Source organism: Hypanus sabinus, chromosome 13 (assembly GCF_030144855.1).
Source record: "Hypanus sabinus isolate sHypSab1 chromosome 13, sHypSab1.hap1, whole genome shotgun sequence".
Classification (NCBI taxonomy): Eukaryota; Metazoa; Chordata; class Chondrichthyes; order Myliobatiformes; family Dasyatidae; genus Hypanus; species Hypanus sabinus.
Window position 1 is genome coordinate 60,576,670 of NC_082718.1, and position 16,146 is coordinate 60,592,815.

The window sequence follows — 16,146 nt, forward strand, 5'->3', positions numbered from 1 at the left end:
GTATTCAAAAGGTGGGCTGTATGGCCTCCTCCTATATTGTTTTAAGTCAAAGGGACTACCCTAATGCAATGTGATCTACTGACAGGAATCATCAAACCTCAGGAACATTTGTGGGAATGGGAAAGAAAAATAAATTCTTTCCCATTCATAATGTAAAATTGGTTTATTGTTGTCACGTGTATCAAGCAGAGCAAACAACTTTGTTTTGAACGTCATCGACACATATCACTTCACTTCAGAGTGCATTGAGTCTTTGTTTGGGAACAACGAGGGTAAAGCGCCACCGGGGAGGGGGTGTGGGCCAGGTGACAGAGGAGGAGTGCCAGGGATGGCTGGTAGAGACACACCCCACCCTGAGACACCAGGCAAAGTTATTTGATTTCAAACAATCACTTAACTCATCATTACAGAATGCCTCTCGGGTGCTTCCCACTCCCTCCCCTTTCCTCAACCATGATTCTCCTCTCCCTGCTCCCTTCCCCCTCTCAGTTCACAAAAGAGACACATAGCTGAATCAGGTTTATCATCATTCACATGTCATGAAATGTGTTTTTTTTTGCGGCAACAGTCCAGTGCAATACCAAAAAATGTGCCCAAGACTTTTGCACAGTTCTGCCGTACAAGGGAAAACAGTAACAGAATGCAGAATGAAGTGTTACAGTGACAGAGACAGTGCAGGCAGGCAGGCAATGAGGGGCAAGGTCACGGCAATCAGAATCAGGTTTATTAACACTGTCATGTCGTGAAATTCGTTGTTTTGTGGCAGCAGTACAATGTAATACATAAAATATACTATTACATACAATGAGAAATATACATAAAATTACATTAAAAAAGAGAGCAGAAATATTGAAGGTAGTGTTCATGGGCTATAGTTCAGAAATCTGATGGCAGAGGGGAAGAAGGTGTTCGTAAAGTGTTGGGTGGGTGTATTTAGGGTCCAGCACCTCCTCCTTGATGGTAGTAATGAAAAGGGCATGTTCTGGGTGATGGGGTCCTTAAAAATGGATGCCATCTTTTTCAGGTATCACCTTTTGAAGACGTCCTCGATGGTGGAGAGGCTAATGCCCATGATGGAACCGGCAGAGTTTACGACTATCTTCTATGTTAATAAGGTAGATTGAGAGGTCAAGAGTTTGTCTATCATTCAATAATTCCATTCAATAGCCTTACATTGTGGAATGATAAAATACACACCCTGGGACGGGACAAAGCCCTTACCTTTTCTTTCTCCACCTGTAGCAGTCGACCCTTGGTCTCCTCAGCCTCAGCGTGGCTGCAGGCCAAGGCCTTCTCCAGCGAGGCCTGGGCTTGCTTCAGCTGCTGCACCGCCTGCTGGCTGCTGCTCACCTGGGTCCTGCTGCTCACCAGCTCCTCCTCTGCCAGCACCAACTTCTCTTCCTTGGCCTGTGTGGCAAGAAGCCACATGCTTACCACCTGCAAACAGCCTGCACTTGCCGGAGGAACCCAGCACACCAGACAAGAGGCAACGTGCTCTCACTTTCAACAAGGCCAGCACAGTGCAGCAGGTAGAAGGACTGCCTCACAGTACCAGGGACCCTCACCCGATCCTGACCTCGGGTGCTGTTGATGTGGAGTTTACATGTTCTCCCTGTGACTGTGTGGATTTCCCCCCAGTACCCCAGATTCTCATGTGCCCCTCATATGTAAGGGAGGAGCAGAGTGTGGATTGGATAAAACAGTACTGGTTAATCCCACAGGATTACAGATCAGCTTCATTTGTGATAGATAGATTGAAATGCGCCGTTTGTACTCAGCTGGTAAGCAGCTTGCAAGTGGCACTACAGTTCTGACACCACACAGCACGTCCACAATTTACTAACCCAAACCCGTATGTCTTTGGAGTGCGCGAGGAAACCCACACAGTCCGGGGGGAACGTACAAACTCCTTACAGACTGCGACAGGAATATGAACGCAGGTTGTTGGTGCTATAGGGTGCCACACTAACCGCTCTGCACCGTGCCACCTTGCGCAGGAGTGTAGTTTAAGTGAGCACCTGATGGCAGGCGTAACTTGGTGGGTGAGAGGCTGGCTTTGTGCTCTGTGCCGCTACAAAATCAAACCCGTGTACAAGACCACTCAGGAGCTGAAGTTGACCATTCAGCCTGGAAACCATCAATTAGATTGGGAATCACAGAACAGGTGGCTCCCATTGGCCCGATATACAGTTCATCCTACTGAATTACTATTGCTTCCCCAACTCTTTCCCCTCCAAGGCTATTCCTCCAATGGCCTCTGGCTTATCCATGTGGTCTTCGGCAACCTTTAGACGGGCAGCAATGTTCTTCTCGGAGAGTAGTGGCTTTTTCCTTACAATCCTGCCAAGCACACCATTGTTGTTCAGTGTTTGCCCGATGCTAGACTCATGAACACTGACATTAACCAATGAAGAGAAGCCTGTAGCTCCTTAGATGTTACCCTGAGATTCTTTGTGACCTCCTGGAATATTGAGAGATTGAGAGGGGATCTGATTGAAACGTTTAAGATAATTAAAGGATTTGATAGGATTGAGGCAGGAAATATGTTCCAGATGGTGGGAGAGTCCAGTACCAGAGGGCATGGATTGAGAATAAGAGGTCAGTTGAGGAAAAACTTCTTCTCCCAGAGAGTTGTGGAGGTGTGGAATGCACTGCCTCGGAAGACGGTGGAGGCCAATTCTCTGGATGCTTTCAAGAAGGAGCTAGGTAGATATCTGATGGATAGGGGAATCAAGGGATATGGGGACAAGGCAGGGACTGGGTATTGATAGTGAATGATCAGCCATGATCTCAGAATGGCAGTGCAGACTCGAGGGGCCGAAAGGTCTACTTCTGTACCTATTGTCTATTGTCTATTACACACCTTGCTGTTGGGATTTTAGGTCATATTTATGGAGAAGTAGATTAAATTCTAAAGGGTGCACTAATACTGCACATCCGTACACTTGCGTACCTTCAAGTCGTGCCTGATGGAAGAGAGCTCAGACTCTTTTCCGTACATATCCGACTGCAGCCTTGCCAGGTTGGTTTGACAGGCATCATATTCCTCCTGTAGTGCAGACAAGATCTCTTTCTTGGCAGTCAGCTGCTCGCTCAGTGCTGCCACCTCCTGCTGCAGTTTGGGTAATGCGTCAGCCTGCAGAAAAATATATCTGTGAGGCCAAAGACAAACTATTGCCTTTGTTGTACAAGACAGTTCAAAAAGTTCAAAAGTAAATTTATTATCAAAGTGCATATATGTCACTGTATACAACCCTGCAACTTGTTTCCTTGTGGCCATACTCAGTAAATCCAAGAACCATAACGAAAGACCTTACCCAACTGTGTGGACAAACAACCAATTTGCAAAAGACAAACTGAACAAATACAAAAGAGAGAAAAAAAAATACTGTAGACACTGAGAACATTAGATGAAGCATCCTTTAAAGTGAGTCCATTGGTCATGGGAACAGTTCAGTGATGGGGCAAGTGAAGTGACCCCCTCTGGTTCAGGAGTCTGATGGTTGAGGGGTAATAACTGTTCCTGAACCTGGTGGTGTCAGTCCTGAGGCTCCTCTATCTCTTCCTGATAGTGAGAAGACAGCACAGTCTGGGTGGTGGGGGCCTTTGATGAGGGATGCAGTGCTCAATGATGAGAGCTTTACCCATGATGGACAGGACCGTATCCACTACCTTTTGTAGGATTTTCCGTTCAAGGGCACAACCAGGGGGAAGAAATGACAGAATTTGGAAAGAAAAAGCAAGAGTGAAAGAGAAAGTGATGGGGGGGGAGAGAGAGAGGGAGAGGGGGAGAGAGGGGGAGGGGAGAGGGAGAGGGAGAGGGAGAGAGAGAGAGAGAGAGAGAGATCAAAAGAAAGTTCAGAAGTCCAAGAGATTCATAGTGTTTGCTGAACAAAGCCATCATTGTTTTTAATTGTGAACATGGGAACGTCTCCAGGTGAATTCCATGGCCTTGCAGGAGACAATTATAATTACTCATATTCATGGAATTACATAATCAGCCTACTTATCCCAGGACATCCCCATTATCTAGCCACATTATTCACCATAGTTAAACATTTTTTAGGTGAACAGATTGAATCTGGTTTTGATAAACTGTTACTAGGAAAGATGTCATTAGCTGGAAAGAGTGCAAAGAAGATTTCTAAGGATGTTGCCAGGAATCAAGGGCCAGAGACACCTGACTTTATTCCTGGGAGCAAAGGGGAATGAAATGAATTGAATTGACTTTATTTCTTACATCCTTCATAGACATGAGTAAGAATCTTTACATTATGTCTCCATCTAAATGTGGAATGTGCATAGTAATTTTTAATAATTTATAATAAACAGAACAGTCAGTGTAACATAGAAACACATTCAAATGAGCGTGAGTTAATCATTCTGATGGCCTGGTGGAAGAAGCTGTCCCAGAGCCTGTTGGTCCTGGCTTTTATGCTGCGGTGCCGCATCCCGGATGGTAGCAGCTGGACTAGATTGTGGTTGGGATGACTCTAGTCCCCAAAGATCCTTCAGGCCCTTTTTACACACCTGTCTTTGAAAATGTCCTGAATCATGGTAAGTTCACATCTACAGCTGCACTGGGCTGTCCGCACCACTCTCTACAGAGTCCTGCGATTAAGGAATGTACAGTTCCCATACCAGGCAGTGATGCAGCCAGTCAGGATGCTCTCAATTGTGCCTCTGTATTAAGTTCTTAGGACTTGGGGGCCCATAGCAAACTTTCTCAACTGTCTGAGGTGAAAGAGGCGCTATTGTGCCTTTTCAACCACACAGCTGGTGTGTTGAGAGGTGGAGGTGAAGGTGGAGGTGAGGGAGCCCACTGTTACCACCTGCAGGCAATCTGACAAAAAGTTTATTAAATCATGTGGGGCATGCATAAGGTGAATGGTAGAGCCTTTTTCCTGAGAAAAGGAGATCAAAAACCAGAGAGCACTGGTTCAGGGTGAGAGAGGACAGAACGAAGAAACCCTGAAGGAAAGCGCACAGAGGATGGCCTGTATGTGGAACAGGCTGCCAGAAGGAAGCAGCTGAACAGGTAGAATAACATCATATAAAATGCACTTGGACGGTACAAGGATGGGAAAGGTTTAGCTGGATATGGGCCAAATGCAGGCAGATGGGACTAGCTTAGATGGGAATCTCAGTCAGCATGATCAAGTTGGGCAGAAGAGCCTGTTTCTGTTACCACAACTGTCTTAAATCTCCTGGCTCACCCTGAACTCCAACAAAGTCACAAAACTCGCTGAGCCATCTTTGGCTTTATTTTCCCCTCAATCACCATGTTCCTCACCCCAAACACTGCCACTATCCTGGTGCTGAAGCTGCATCACTCCCTGGATTCCCTCCCAACTCCCATACATGTCTGACCCTACCACATCCCAGAGACCCAACCTGCTCCCTTTTACATTTTCCAATCAAAATGTGGACTGCCCGCCTTCTCCTTCAGTCTCCCTACATTAGCTGATTAAGTGTTCTCTCCTCAGATAAATCTCCTCTCCTTTTAACTCATTACTTGCCCCCATGATCTTTCCCTGACCCTGTCCGGACACATTATCCCCAGAACTCCATCTGCAAATCTCTCCAGTCTGGTTTCATCCGGGCTCCGGGACCGAACATTAGAAAGTTTTTGACAAGAGCAGGCCATTCGGTCCAACAAAGCCTGTCAAATTCATATTCACATGGTGTGTTGAGATAACTATTGAGTTTAGATTTGAAAGTCTCTAAGGTACTGCTTTCAACTAGGTAGTTTGTTCCATGTGTCCACAACTCGCTGTGTAAAGAAATGCTTTCTAAGATCTCTAAGTCACTTAAAACAAACTTATTTTTCTCTACACTTACTGGCATATTGCTAATATCATTGCAGGTGAATACTTCAGTAAAATATGAGTTAAGAGTATCTGCTATGTCCTTCTCTGTCTAATTTAACACACCACTATTATTCTTAATTCCCTTATCTTCCTCCTTGACTTTTCTTTTTCTAAAGTACTAAAAAGATCTCTTGGGGTCAACCTAAGCATCAATAGCAATATTCTTCTCAACTTGCCTTTTGGCAATCTGAATTTCCCTCTTGACTATAGCTCTCATATTTTTATATGCCTTAAGGTTAACAGCATTACTATGTTTTCTGTATTCCTTATATGGTCATCTTTTCTTCAGTAATTTTTAATTTATTTCTTTATTTGTCCATGTAGTTGATCTATTATTTTTATTGCTTCACCTGACCTTGGTTATGAACATTTCCTGCACTGTATTACCTCCTTAAATTGACCCCATTGTTCCTCAACTGACTAAACCTCAAAGCACTTCCTTCCAGATTACCTTCTGAAGTCTTTGCCACATCTGCACAAACTTTGCCTTTCTGAAACTCTCTTTAATGACTTTGGCTTTTATTGATACACTCTCTCAAGAAACTGTGAAATGTTATGTTCGCTTGGTCCTAAAGGCTCAACAAATTCCATACTCAAAATTCAATCCTGATTGTTACAGAATATCAAATCCAGATAGGCCTCCCCTCTTGTTTGGTGTATTAATATACAGAGTAAAAAAACAATCTTTCAACAACTCAATAAATTCACTTTCCTGTAAGCCATTAGTCACTCTCAATATTTGGGAAATTAAAGTTTCCCATAAATATAACATCTCCCTCAGAACTTGCTTTTTACAATTTTCTGATAGAGTCGTTTATTAAAATCACTATCAGCATTAGGGGTCTATAATATAAACCCAAAGTTATTCCTTTATCCTTATAGCCTTCAATTCTCACTCAAGATATCTTCTGTCTCAATTCGTCTCCTATCAAAAGCAGCCTCGTATTTAAATTCTCTTTTATGTACATGGCTGCTCCTCCACCTTTACAATCTTGCCTAACTTTCCCAAGTAAAGTATATCCTTTAATACTATATTCATCACTATCCACTGAGGTCAGCCGGGTTTCAGTTATTGCTATTATATCATACTTACAAGCACATGCGTATAATTCCAGCTCATTTATTTTATTAATACTTCTTGCATTTATACAGTCTATTACTGATGTTTTTCATCCTATTCTGACCCATTTTTTTTGAACCACATAATCAGTATATGTCCTATTATGTTATTCTCCACTAAGGTGTTGAGCCTGGTCTGTTCCAAGCTCCCTGCTCCACCATTCCCTAATTTAAACCATCCTCAGCTAATGCCTGCCCAGTAGATTAGTGCCCCTCCAGTTCAAATGCAACCCATTCCAGTGGTACAAGTTCCACCTGGCCAAAGGTATCCCAATGTCCCATAAACCCATGCCTCTCTACCCTACACCATGACTTCAGCCATGCGTTATATCTTCTGATCTCCTCCATCTTAGGCTCGTGGCACAGGCAGAACTTCTGAGAAGACTACCTTGTCAGTTTTGTCCCTAAGCTTCCACCTAACTCTCTAAATTTGTATTGCAGAACTGAGAGCGAGCCCTTACCGATGTCATTTGTTTCGGTGTGGACAATGACGACTGGATCCACCTGAGCTCTGGGAGCACCAAGAGCTTATCCAGTCGTCCAGGGAGGTCTTCTACTTGTGCTTCTGGTAGGCAGCACATCCTATGAGGCTCTTTGATTCTCAACCACACTCCCCGATAACAGTCCCCTACTATCACCACTTTCTTTTCAGTTTAGGATTAGAGAAGGTCCTGTAGGGCTCCTCTATCCTGCCTACCACCTCAGAGGTTTCATGGTCAGCGTCAAGCCTCACTAGACATTCAAAATGGCAGGACACTTCCAACTCTGGGGTTGGTGCCCCACAGCAGTGTGCATCTCTTACCACTTCCCACAGTCAACCACCTGTCACTTTTTTTCCCCTGTCTCAACCCACGGCTCTCTTGAGAGATATCCCTAAAGGACATCTGCCAATTCTCTACAACATCGCAGGTCAGCCCCTCCTCAAGGTCAGCCACCTAGCACCCGAGGCGATGGATTAGCTGACGTTTCTCATATTAACTCTCCAGGGGAGCAGGTTTCTGTGAATCTGAACAAAAGGCAAGAGCGACATTGCAGAAGCTGCATTATACTTTTGGGGGAAAGAACTACTGAACATTAAGTGATAGTATTTATTTAAATTCTTAGTAAACTACACCCTATCCTCGTTATATGCGTCTTTAGACTGCGGATTCACAGTAATGTGAGGAACCTATTTCTACCAATGTCTCCTTATATGCGTCAAAAACTCACAGTTATGCGAGGAGCCCTGCTTTCCCGCCAACACAGGTCAGGTGTGCACACCTCACAGTCTCACTCCCGCCAGTCTCGCATTGGTTTTGCCAAGCTGTGGATGTGCGATCTTGCGCTCTTAAACTTTTGTTGGTTTTACCTACGGTGCAGAGATTTTGTGTTTGAAATATTTAACTATGCCTCCTAAGCGTCTGACATCACGTCCTGGGCCATCAGCCAAGCGGCAGAGAACCGCTTTAACATTTGAAAAAAAGTTGGAAATTATAAACAGCGCGGCATCAGCTGATGGTAACACAGCTCTGGGGCGCTACTGCCGGGAACAGAATCTTGCCTTTAAAGTTCTTTTGTTGCTTGCCAATGTGCCAGCCCATCCTAAACATTTGGACAGCATTCATCCTAACATATTATCCTCCACAACATCTGCCACCTTCAACAGGACCCCACCCCCAAGCACATCTTTCCCTCCCTACCCCTCTCAGCTTTTCGCAGGGATCGTTCCCTCCGCGACTACCTGGTCCACACGTCCCTCCCCACAGAACTCCCACCTGGCACTTATCCCTGCAAGTGCAAATGCTACACCTGTCCCCACACCTCGGTTACCACCATTCCAGGCCCCAGACAGTCCTTCCAGGTGAGGCAACACTTCACCTGCGAGTCTGCTGGAGTCGTCTATTGCATCCGGTGCTCCCGGTGCGGCCTCCTCTACATCGGCGAGACCCGACGCAGATTGGGGGACCACTTCGTCGAACACCTCCGCTCCGTCCGTCACAATAGACAGGACCTCCCGGTTGCCACCCACTTCAACTCTGCCTCTCATTCCCATCTAGATATGTCCATACATGGCCTCTTCTACTGCCATGATGAGGCCAAACTCAGGTTGGAGGAGCAACACCTCATCTACCGTCTGGGTAGCCTCCAGCCTGGTGGTATGAACATAGAATTCTCCAATTTCCAGTAATTCCCTCCCCCTCCCCCTCCCCTAGGTCCCTCCTCTGTCCTCTCCCCTTTCAACTTTCTGCTTCTTTATCTCTACAGTTCTTTCATGCTTATCCCCTCCCCCTTTATCTTTCATCTGATTGGTTTTCCACCTGGCGCCTCTAGGCCTTAACCCCTCCCCTATCTCTATTACTGGGCTTCGGCCCTCTCTTCCCCCCATTCCTGATGAAGGGTCTCAGCCCGAAACGTTGGCTACTCTTTTCTCACGGATGCTGCCTGACCTGCTGCGTTCTTCCAGCGTTGTGTACGTATTCTTTGATCCACAACATCTGCAGTTGTATTTTTGTGTTTTGATTCGTTACTCCTCTGCGAATTCTCTTCGAGGTATGCCTACCCTGAAGAAGTTCAAATCTTCTCTTTGACGGGAGTTCAGTGAGACCCTCGCTCACTGCCCACCCTCTGTTATCTCCGTCTCTGTCCGACCACATCCTGACCCAGACACGGTACCAAAGCCATGTCTTGTTTTTGGGAACGTGTCTCCGCCGCCATCTCATACCGAAGGGATTCCAGCTTCGGTTCCAGGCTTCCCAGTTCAGGCCCAGCGAGGATCCCAGGTATTGCCATTTTGTTAACCAATGCTCCCTCTGCTTCTCCCGTCCAATTCTCCGAGCCACGTTTACCGCCATGCAGAGATACCTGCGGTTCCTATCACCGTCTCTGCCACCACTCCGAGCCACGCTTTCCACCGTCTGCCATGGTCCACTACTCCACTTCATTCTCCGCCGGATTCATGCCTGCAACCGCCGTTTCTTCTCCTTCCTCACTTCCAAGAAGCATTACAAGTGTAAAGGGGGTTTCTTCTTTTTTCTTTGTTACTGTGTATGTAATCAAAAGGGCTTCTTTGTTTTGTTAAAAGCAGGAATGCTCCTTTGTTGCGAGAGAGTGCTGGAAGCTTGTTTGGGTTAAAATTTACTGAGAACGAGAATTGTATTCCTTTGTAAACCAAATGGGGATTAATGTTCTTTCTTCTGAGTGTGTAAGCTTTTGTTGACGGACTTTTGGGCAGATCGGCGCGAGGGGGTTGAGAGAGAGGACGCAATGCTGTAAACTGGGCAAGGAACGGACCCCAAGCGGGGGTCCGAGGCCAGGAGGTACTCCAAGGAGGGGGGATGAAGCTAGATGTGCTTGGTTGACCCCTCGGAGGGTCCTGAGCTGCGAGTCAAGGAGTTCGGAGGGGATCGAATGGCGGCCAGAAGACTTCAGTAATTGAGCTCCAATGGTTGTGCACGAAGTGGATTGGACTTTGATAAGTTTGGCGCCTTTTCTTTAGTTTTTCTCTTCATATATACTGTATCGTTATTAATCACTTAGTTATAGTAACCTTTATAAATTGTACTCATTTAATCGCTTATGGTGTACTGTCTGTTTTTGGGCGAGGCGGGGACATCACACAGCATCCACACCAGCTGATTACCCAGTTTGGCGGGGCCGAAGGCTGCTCCCCCTAGACGAGAACGAGCTGAGCGAGCCTGAGGTGACCCAGGGGGTTACATTGTGAGGTGCTCGTCCGGGATTGATTTCTGTGGAAGCTGTGTGAACTCCCTCTTTAAATTGTGTCTGCGGCGAAGAGCTGGTGTGCCTTTGTGGGTGTGCGATTGCTGGTTATCACTGCTTGTGTGTTGGGTGGGGCGGCTGATGTTGGTAGCCTGGAGGTCGTTGTTCGAGTTCCGACTAGTGCTGACGAAATGGTGGTGGGACCATGGGCTGTCCGTACTGTTTGGAGAGTGAGGAGTGACAGGTTGGGATGTTTCAGCAGTGGTGAGCTCTGCCCGGTTGTTGGAATAATGTCCAGCCCTAAAGGGGCGGAGGCGTGGGCGGAGCTGACCCCTCAGTTGCTGGGTGAGTGGCAGTGCTTGGCTGAGGAAAAGCGACAGAGACGAGTTGAAAGTTTGAGTAGGCGGGCTGGTGACGTTGTTAGAACTGTCGGGCGCAATTACCTTGAAGTGATAGCTGCCAGTTCTGGGAAAGTGTGGGAAAATGCGTGTGGTTCGACTGGAAGTCAAATGCCGCGGCTGGGGGGCATATCATATCCGTGGCAGGAGATTGGTGGAAAGTTTTTAGGGTATCCCTTTTGCCTAGGGAGGCAGATAAATTGCTTGAGGTGCCAAGGGGATCTGTCAAGGGGATCGGTTGTTCCGTTGATTCGAGAGGTGTCGGGAAACTAGAGGAGGCCCAGTGGGGGAACGGCTTGGGGTCTCTGGGGGAGCACGTTCCCAGCAATGTACCAAGGAACTCCCGAAAGGATCAGACCCTATTCCTGAAGGCTTAGAGGGACCAAGGGCACAGGTGTTGTTACAGATGGATGGAAGTCAAGTTAAAGCCATCCTCGGCACCGGGGCGTCAGTTAAGTTGCTGTACAGTTTGTTTTATAACCGTTATTGGAAGCATTTACCCTTGACGACATTGAGGGCACTGGAGATTTGGGGTACCAGTGCCGTTGATTATCCAGATCACAGTTGTTGGTCAGTGAAAATGGAGTTCTTGGAGGCAAAAGTGGAGGTGACTGAGGTTCATGAATCGTTAATGCTGATGTGTCCGGACACTGTTGAGATGGGCAGCGTTTCTGTTCTAGAGAGAACCAATATCCTGCTGTTGCGCTTGGGGGCCTGCCCAGAGGAGGCGGGTGAGCGCTGTTTGGAGGCATTGTCGATGCACCCAGAGCTTCGAGCTGCTTGTGCAGACGTGTGTAGCAGCATTGGGCCGATACCAAATTCAAACAAGAGCCAGTGGTGGTACAGCCTGGGGGAAGTATCTGAGGGTGAGACCCTCTTAGTGGACGCTGCGAAATACCACGAGGGAGCGGAGTTGACTGCTGAAGACACCTCGGAGAGAGAGAGGTTGCGGCGACTGGCCCCTACAGCCGTGGAAGACGTAGGCAGTGTGTGTGTGGACTATAGTGCGTTGAAGAGGCGCACTGTCAGTGACCAGAATATGGCCCTGAGGGCCGAAGAGGCGATGGCCTGTCTGAGTGGTGTGAAGTGGTTTAAGGTGCTGGATCTGAGGAGTGGATGTTGCGAGATCCCGATGAGTGAGGCCGACAAAGAGAAGACAGCCGTTATAAATTCCCTAGGAGTCTTCCGGTCTGAAAAGATGCCACAGGGCATATCTGGAGCCCTTGCAACCTTCCTGCGGGGCAGGTGGAAGACCATAGGGGATGTGGAGGCGTTTGGAGTTTTGGTGTATGTGGATGATCTCTTGGTATTTGGACTTGCCTCAGGGGAATATGAAGTGAGGTCGTTGCAGGAGTGGCTGAGAATTACAGAGTTAAAGTGTTTTCTGGACACGTGCCAGGGCTGGCGAAGGTTGCAGCTCATGAGTGACTGTCTCTACGGAATCAAGTTTGAAATGAAGACAGAGAGACTGGAGAAAGTGATCTGGAACCATTCGGAAGACGTACAAGTTAGAGAGAATGAAGAAAGTTGTCTGAGGACAATAGCAAACTGAGAACCTGGAGAGGGGAGTTTGCGGAGGTGAAGAAATTACAGACAAATCTCAGAAGAGAGAAGCGGAAGCTTGAAGGGAACCTGAAGATGACCATCGACAGTTCAAATGAAGTGCAAAACCTGAAAGTTGATCTGGAAGAAGTCATGAGGAAGAAAAAGCTGGAGAGAAGTGCAGTGAATACTGAACAGGAGGCTGAAGAGACTGCAGGAGCAGTGCAGGCCACGTGTTTCCGTTTGAAGAAGATCAAACAGCAGCTACCGATCGCAGAAATGAGGAAGAATACAGATTCGATGGATGATGTGCTGGATGTGTGGTACATGCTGCCTTTTGCTGACTTTCGCTCGATTGAGGAAGAGACCTTTGGCCCTTCTCCCATTGAGTCAGGTGTAGCGGGGAGGGTTAGCTGTGTGCAGTGTGGGGCATGAGTGAGAGGTTGAGAGAGGAGTTGGTAGTGGGCCCAAGGTATCCCCAGTTGTGTCTGAGCCTGAAGGGTTTAGGTGAGGGGGTATGGAAGCCTCAGAAGGGTTAGGGAACTCCCAGATAGTTGGCCTGAGGAACAGGGCATGAGGTTTACTGTGTGGGGAGGAGATGACACTGTTTGTGCTTGGGTTACGGTGTGTTGGCAGGAAAGGTGGCGAGTTATTTAATAGTCATGACATGACTTTTATTTGGTGGGAGGAGAGTGTAAAGGGGGTATCTTCTTTTTTCTTTGTTACTGTGTATGTAATCAAAATGGCTTCTTTGTTTTGTTAAAAGCAGGAATGTTTCTTTGTTGCGAGAGAGTGCTGGAAGCTTGTTTGGGTTAAAATTTACTGATAACGAGAATTGTATTCCTTTGTAAACCAAATGGGGATTAATGTTCTTTCTTCTGAGTCTGTAAGCTTTTGTTGACTGGGTTTTGGGCAGATTGGCGCGAGGGGGTTGAGAGAGAGGACGCAATGCTGTAAGCTGGGTGAGGAACGGACCCCAAGGGGGGGTCCGAGGCCAGGAGGTACTCCGAGGAGGGGGGGATGAAGCTAGATGAGCTTGGTTGACCCCTCGGAGGGTCCTGAGCTGCGGGTCGAGGAGTTCGGAGGGGATCGAATGGTGGCCAGAAGACTTCAGTAATTGAGCTCCAATGGTTGTGCACGAAGTGGTTTGGACTTTGATAAGTTTGGCGCCTTTTCTTTATTTTTTCTCTTCATATATACTGTATCGTTATTAATCACTTAGTTATAGTAACCTTTATAAATTGTACTCATTTAATCGCTTATGGTGTACTGTCTGTTTTTGGGCGAGGCGGGGACATCACACAGCATCCACACCAGCTGATTACCCAGTTTGGCGGGGCCGAAGGCTGCTCCCCCTAGACGAGAATGAGCTGAGCGAGCCTGAGGCGACCCAGGGGGTTACACAAGCTTGCTCACTTGCATCCCACGAGGACGACTGTCTCCAGCCCGGACTCCTACTTCTCAGAACTTCAGCATGTTGAAGAATCATCTGCCTCAGACTCCGACCCCAACTGGCACCACAGCCCCCTGGACATGGGCACCAGCCCCCAGCGGACCATGAACTCTCCCGCTCCGGACTCGGACCACAGATCTGAGTTCCAGCCCCCGGCGGGCCATGAACTCTCCCGCTCCGGACTCGGACCACAGATATGGGCTCCAGCCCCCGGTGGACCATGAACTCTCCCGCTCCGGACTCGGACCACAGATCTGAGTTCCAGCCCCCGGCGGGCCATGAACTCTCCCGCTCCAGACTCGGACCACAGATATGGGCTCCAGTCCCCGGTGGACCATGAACTCTCCCGCTCCGGACTCGGACCACAGATCTGATTTCCAGCCCCCGGCGGGCCATGAACTCTCCCGCTCCGGACTCGGACCACAGATCTGATTTCCAGCCCCTGGCGGGCCATGAACTCTCTCTCTCCGGACTCGGACCACAGATCTGATTTCCAGCCCCCGGCGGGCCATGAACTCTCCCGCTCCGGACTCGGACCACAGATCTGATTTCCAGCCCCCGGCGGGCCATGAACTCTCCCGCTCTGGACTCGGACCACAGATTTGACGCCCTACGGGCTATAAGCTCCGGAGGCCCCAGCTCCGTGTCCGGCTCAGACCGGGATCCTATGGCCAGGACCATCGGTGCTGCCGCTGGGTCCTGTCGCCCGTCCTATTCCCCTGCTACCTCCTATTCTCGTTGTGACTCCCAGCCTTCCCTTCATCCCTCACCCCCTCTCCATCCCTCCGATCCCTCATCCTCCCCTCTGCCCGCTCTCCCTGAACATCCCAACACCCTTCCTCCTCCTGAGACTTCACACTCCTTACCCTCCCTTAACCCCAGTCCCAACCCTTGCCGTGTCTTCACCATTCCCCCCTGACCTTCCCCTACCTGAGGCAGAACGCTCTGTCCTCAGTAAAGGCCTCACTTTTGTCCCCCTCCGTCCCCACCTCAGTGAGTTCCATGCCCGCCATGATGCTGAATTCTTCTTCCACCGCCTACGTCTCCGAGCCTACTACTTCAACAAGGATTCCCCCTCCCCCCCGTGATGATCCATTCTCGCGGCTTCTACGCTCCTCCTCCTCCTGGACACCACCCCCCAAGTCCTTCTACCTGCTCTCGACCTTTTCATCTCTAACTGTCGCCGAGACATCAACAGTCTCAACTTCACCACTCCTCTCTCCTGTTCCAACCTCACTTCCTCTGAACGCACTGCCCTCCACTCTCCCCGCACTAACTCCAACCTCACCATCAAACCTGCAGACAAAGGTGGTGCCGCAGTGGTCTGGCGAACGGACCACTACCTCACTGAGGCCAAACGGCAGCTCTCTGACACCTCCTCTTACTTACCCCTGGAACAGGACCCCACCAAAAAACATCAATCCACTGTCTCCCGCACCATCTCCACCCTCATCAACTCTGGACACCTTCCTCCCTCAGCCAAAAAACTCATAATTCCCACACCTCGCACAGCTCCGTTTTACCTCCTCCCCCAGATCTTGACTGTCCCAGCAGACCCATAGTTTCAGCCTGCTTCTGCCCCACCGAACTTGTGTCTGCCTACCTGGACTCCATTTTATCCCCCATAGTTCAGTCCCTCCCCACCTACATCCAGGATACATCCCATGCCCTTCAATAATTTCCAATTCCCCGGCCCCGACCGCTTCATTTTTACCATGGATGTTCAATCCTTATACTCCTCCATCCCCCTCAAAGCCTCAAAGCCCTCCTCTACTCTTTGGATAACAGACCCCACCAGTTCCCCAGCACCACCACACTCCTCCGGTTGGCGGAGCTTGTTCTAACTCTCAATAACTTCTCCTTTGGTTCTTCCCACTTTCTCCAGATCAAGGGTGTAGCCATGGGCACTCGCATGGGCCCCAGCTATGCCTGCCTCTTTGTGGGTTATGTGGAACAGTCTATGCTCCAAATCTATACTGGCACCACTCCCCAACTTTTCCTCCGCTACATCGATGATTACATTGGTGCTGCTTCCTGCACCCATGCTGAGCTCGTCAATTTCATC

General features: G+C 48.5%; 1 protein-coding gene across 3 annotated transcripts in view; it reads right to left on the minus strand.

Moving 5' to 3' along the window:
• The window catches only part of eea1 (early endosome antigen 1), a 158,759-nt gene that overhangs the window by 20,779 nt on the left and 121,834 nt on the right, over nt 1–16,146 (minus strand). For 2 of the 3 annotated variants that reach the window (XM_059987733.1, XM_059987734.1), the window contains 2 exons: nt 2,954–3,136; nt 1,222–1,407 (listed from right to left, as the gene is read on the minus strand). In XM_059987733.1, the coding sequence (XP_059843716.1) occupies nt 1,222–1,407; nt 2,954–3,136 (369 nt within the window). The remainder of the gene's footprint in view (nt 1–1,221; nt 1,408–2,953; nt 3,137–16,146) is intronic. The other variant, XM_059987735.1, reaches the window with a different exon arrangement.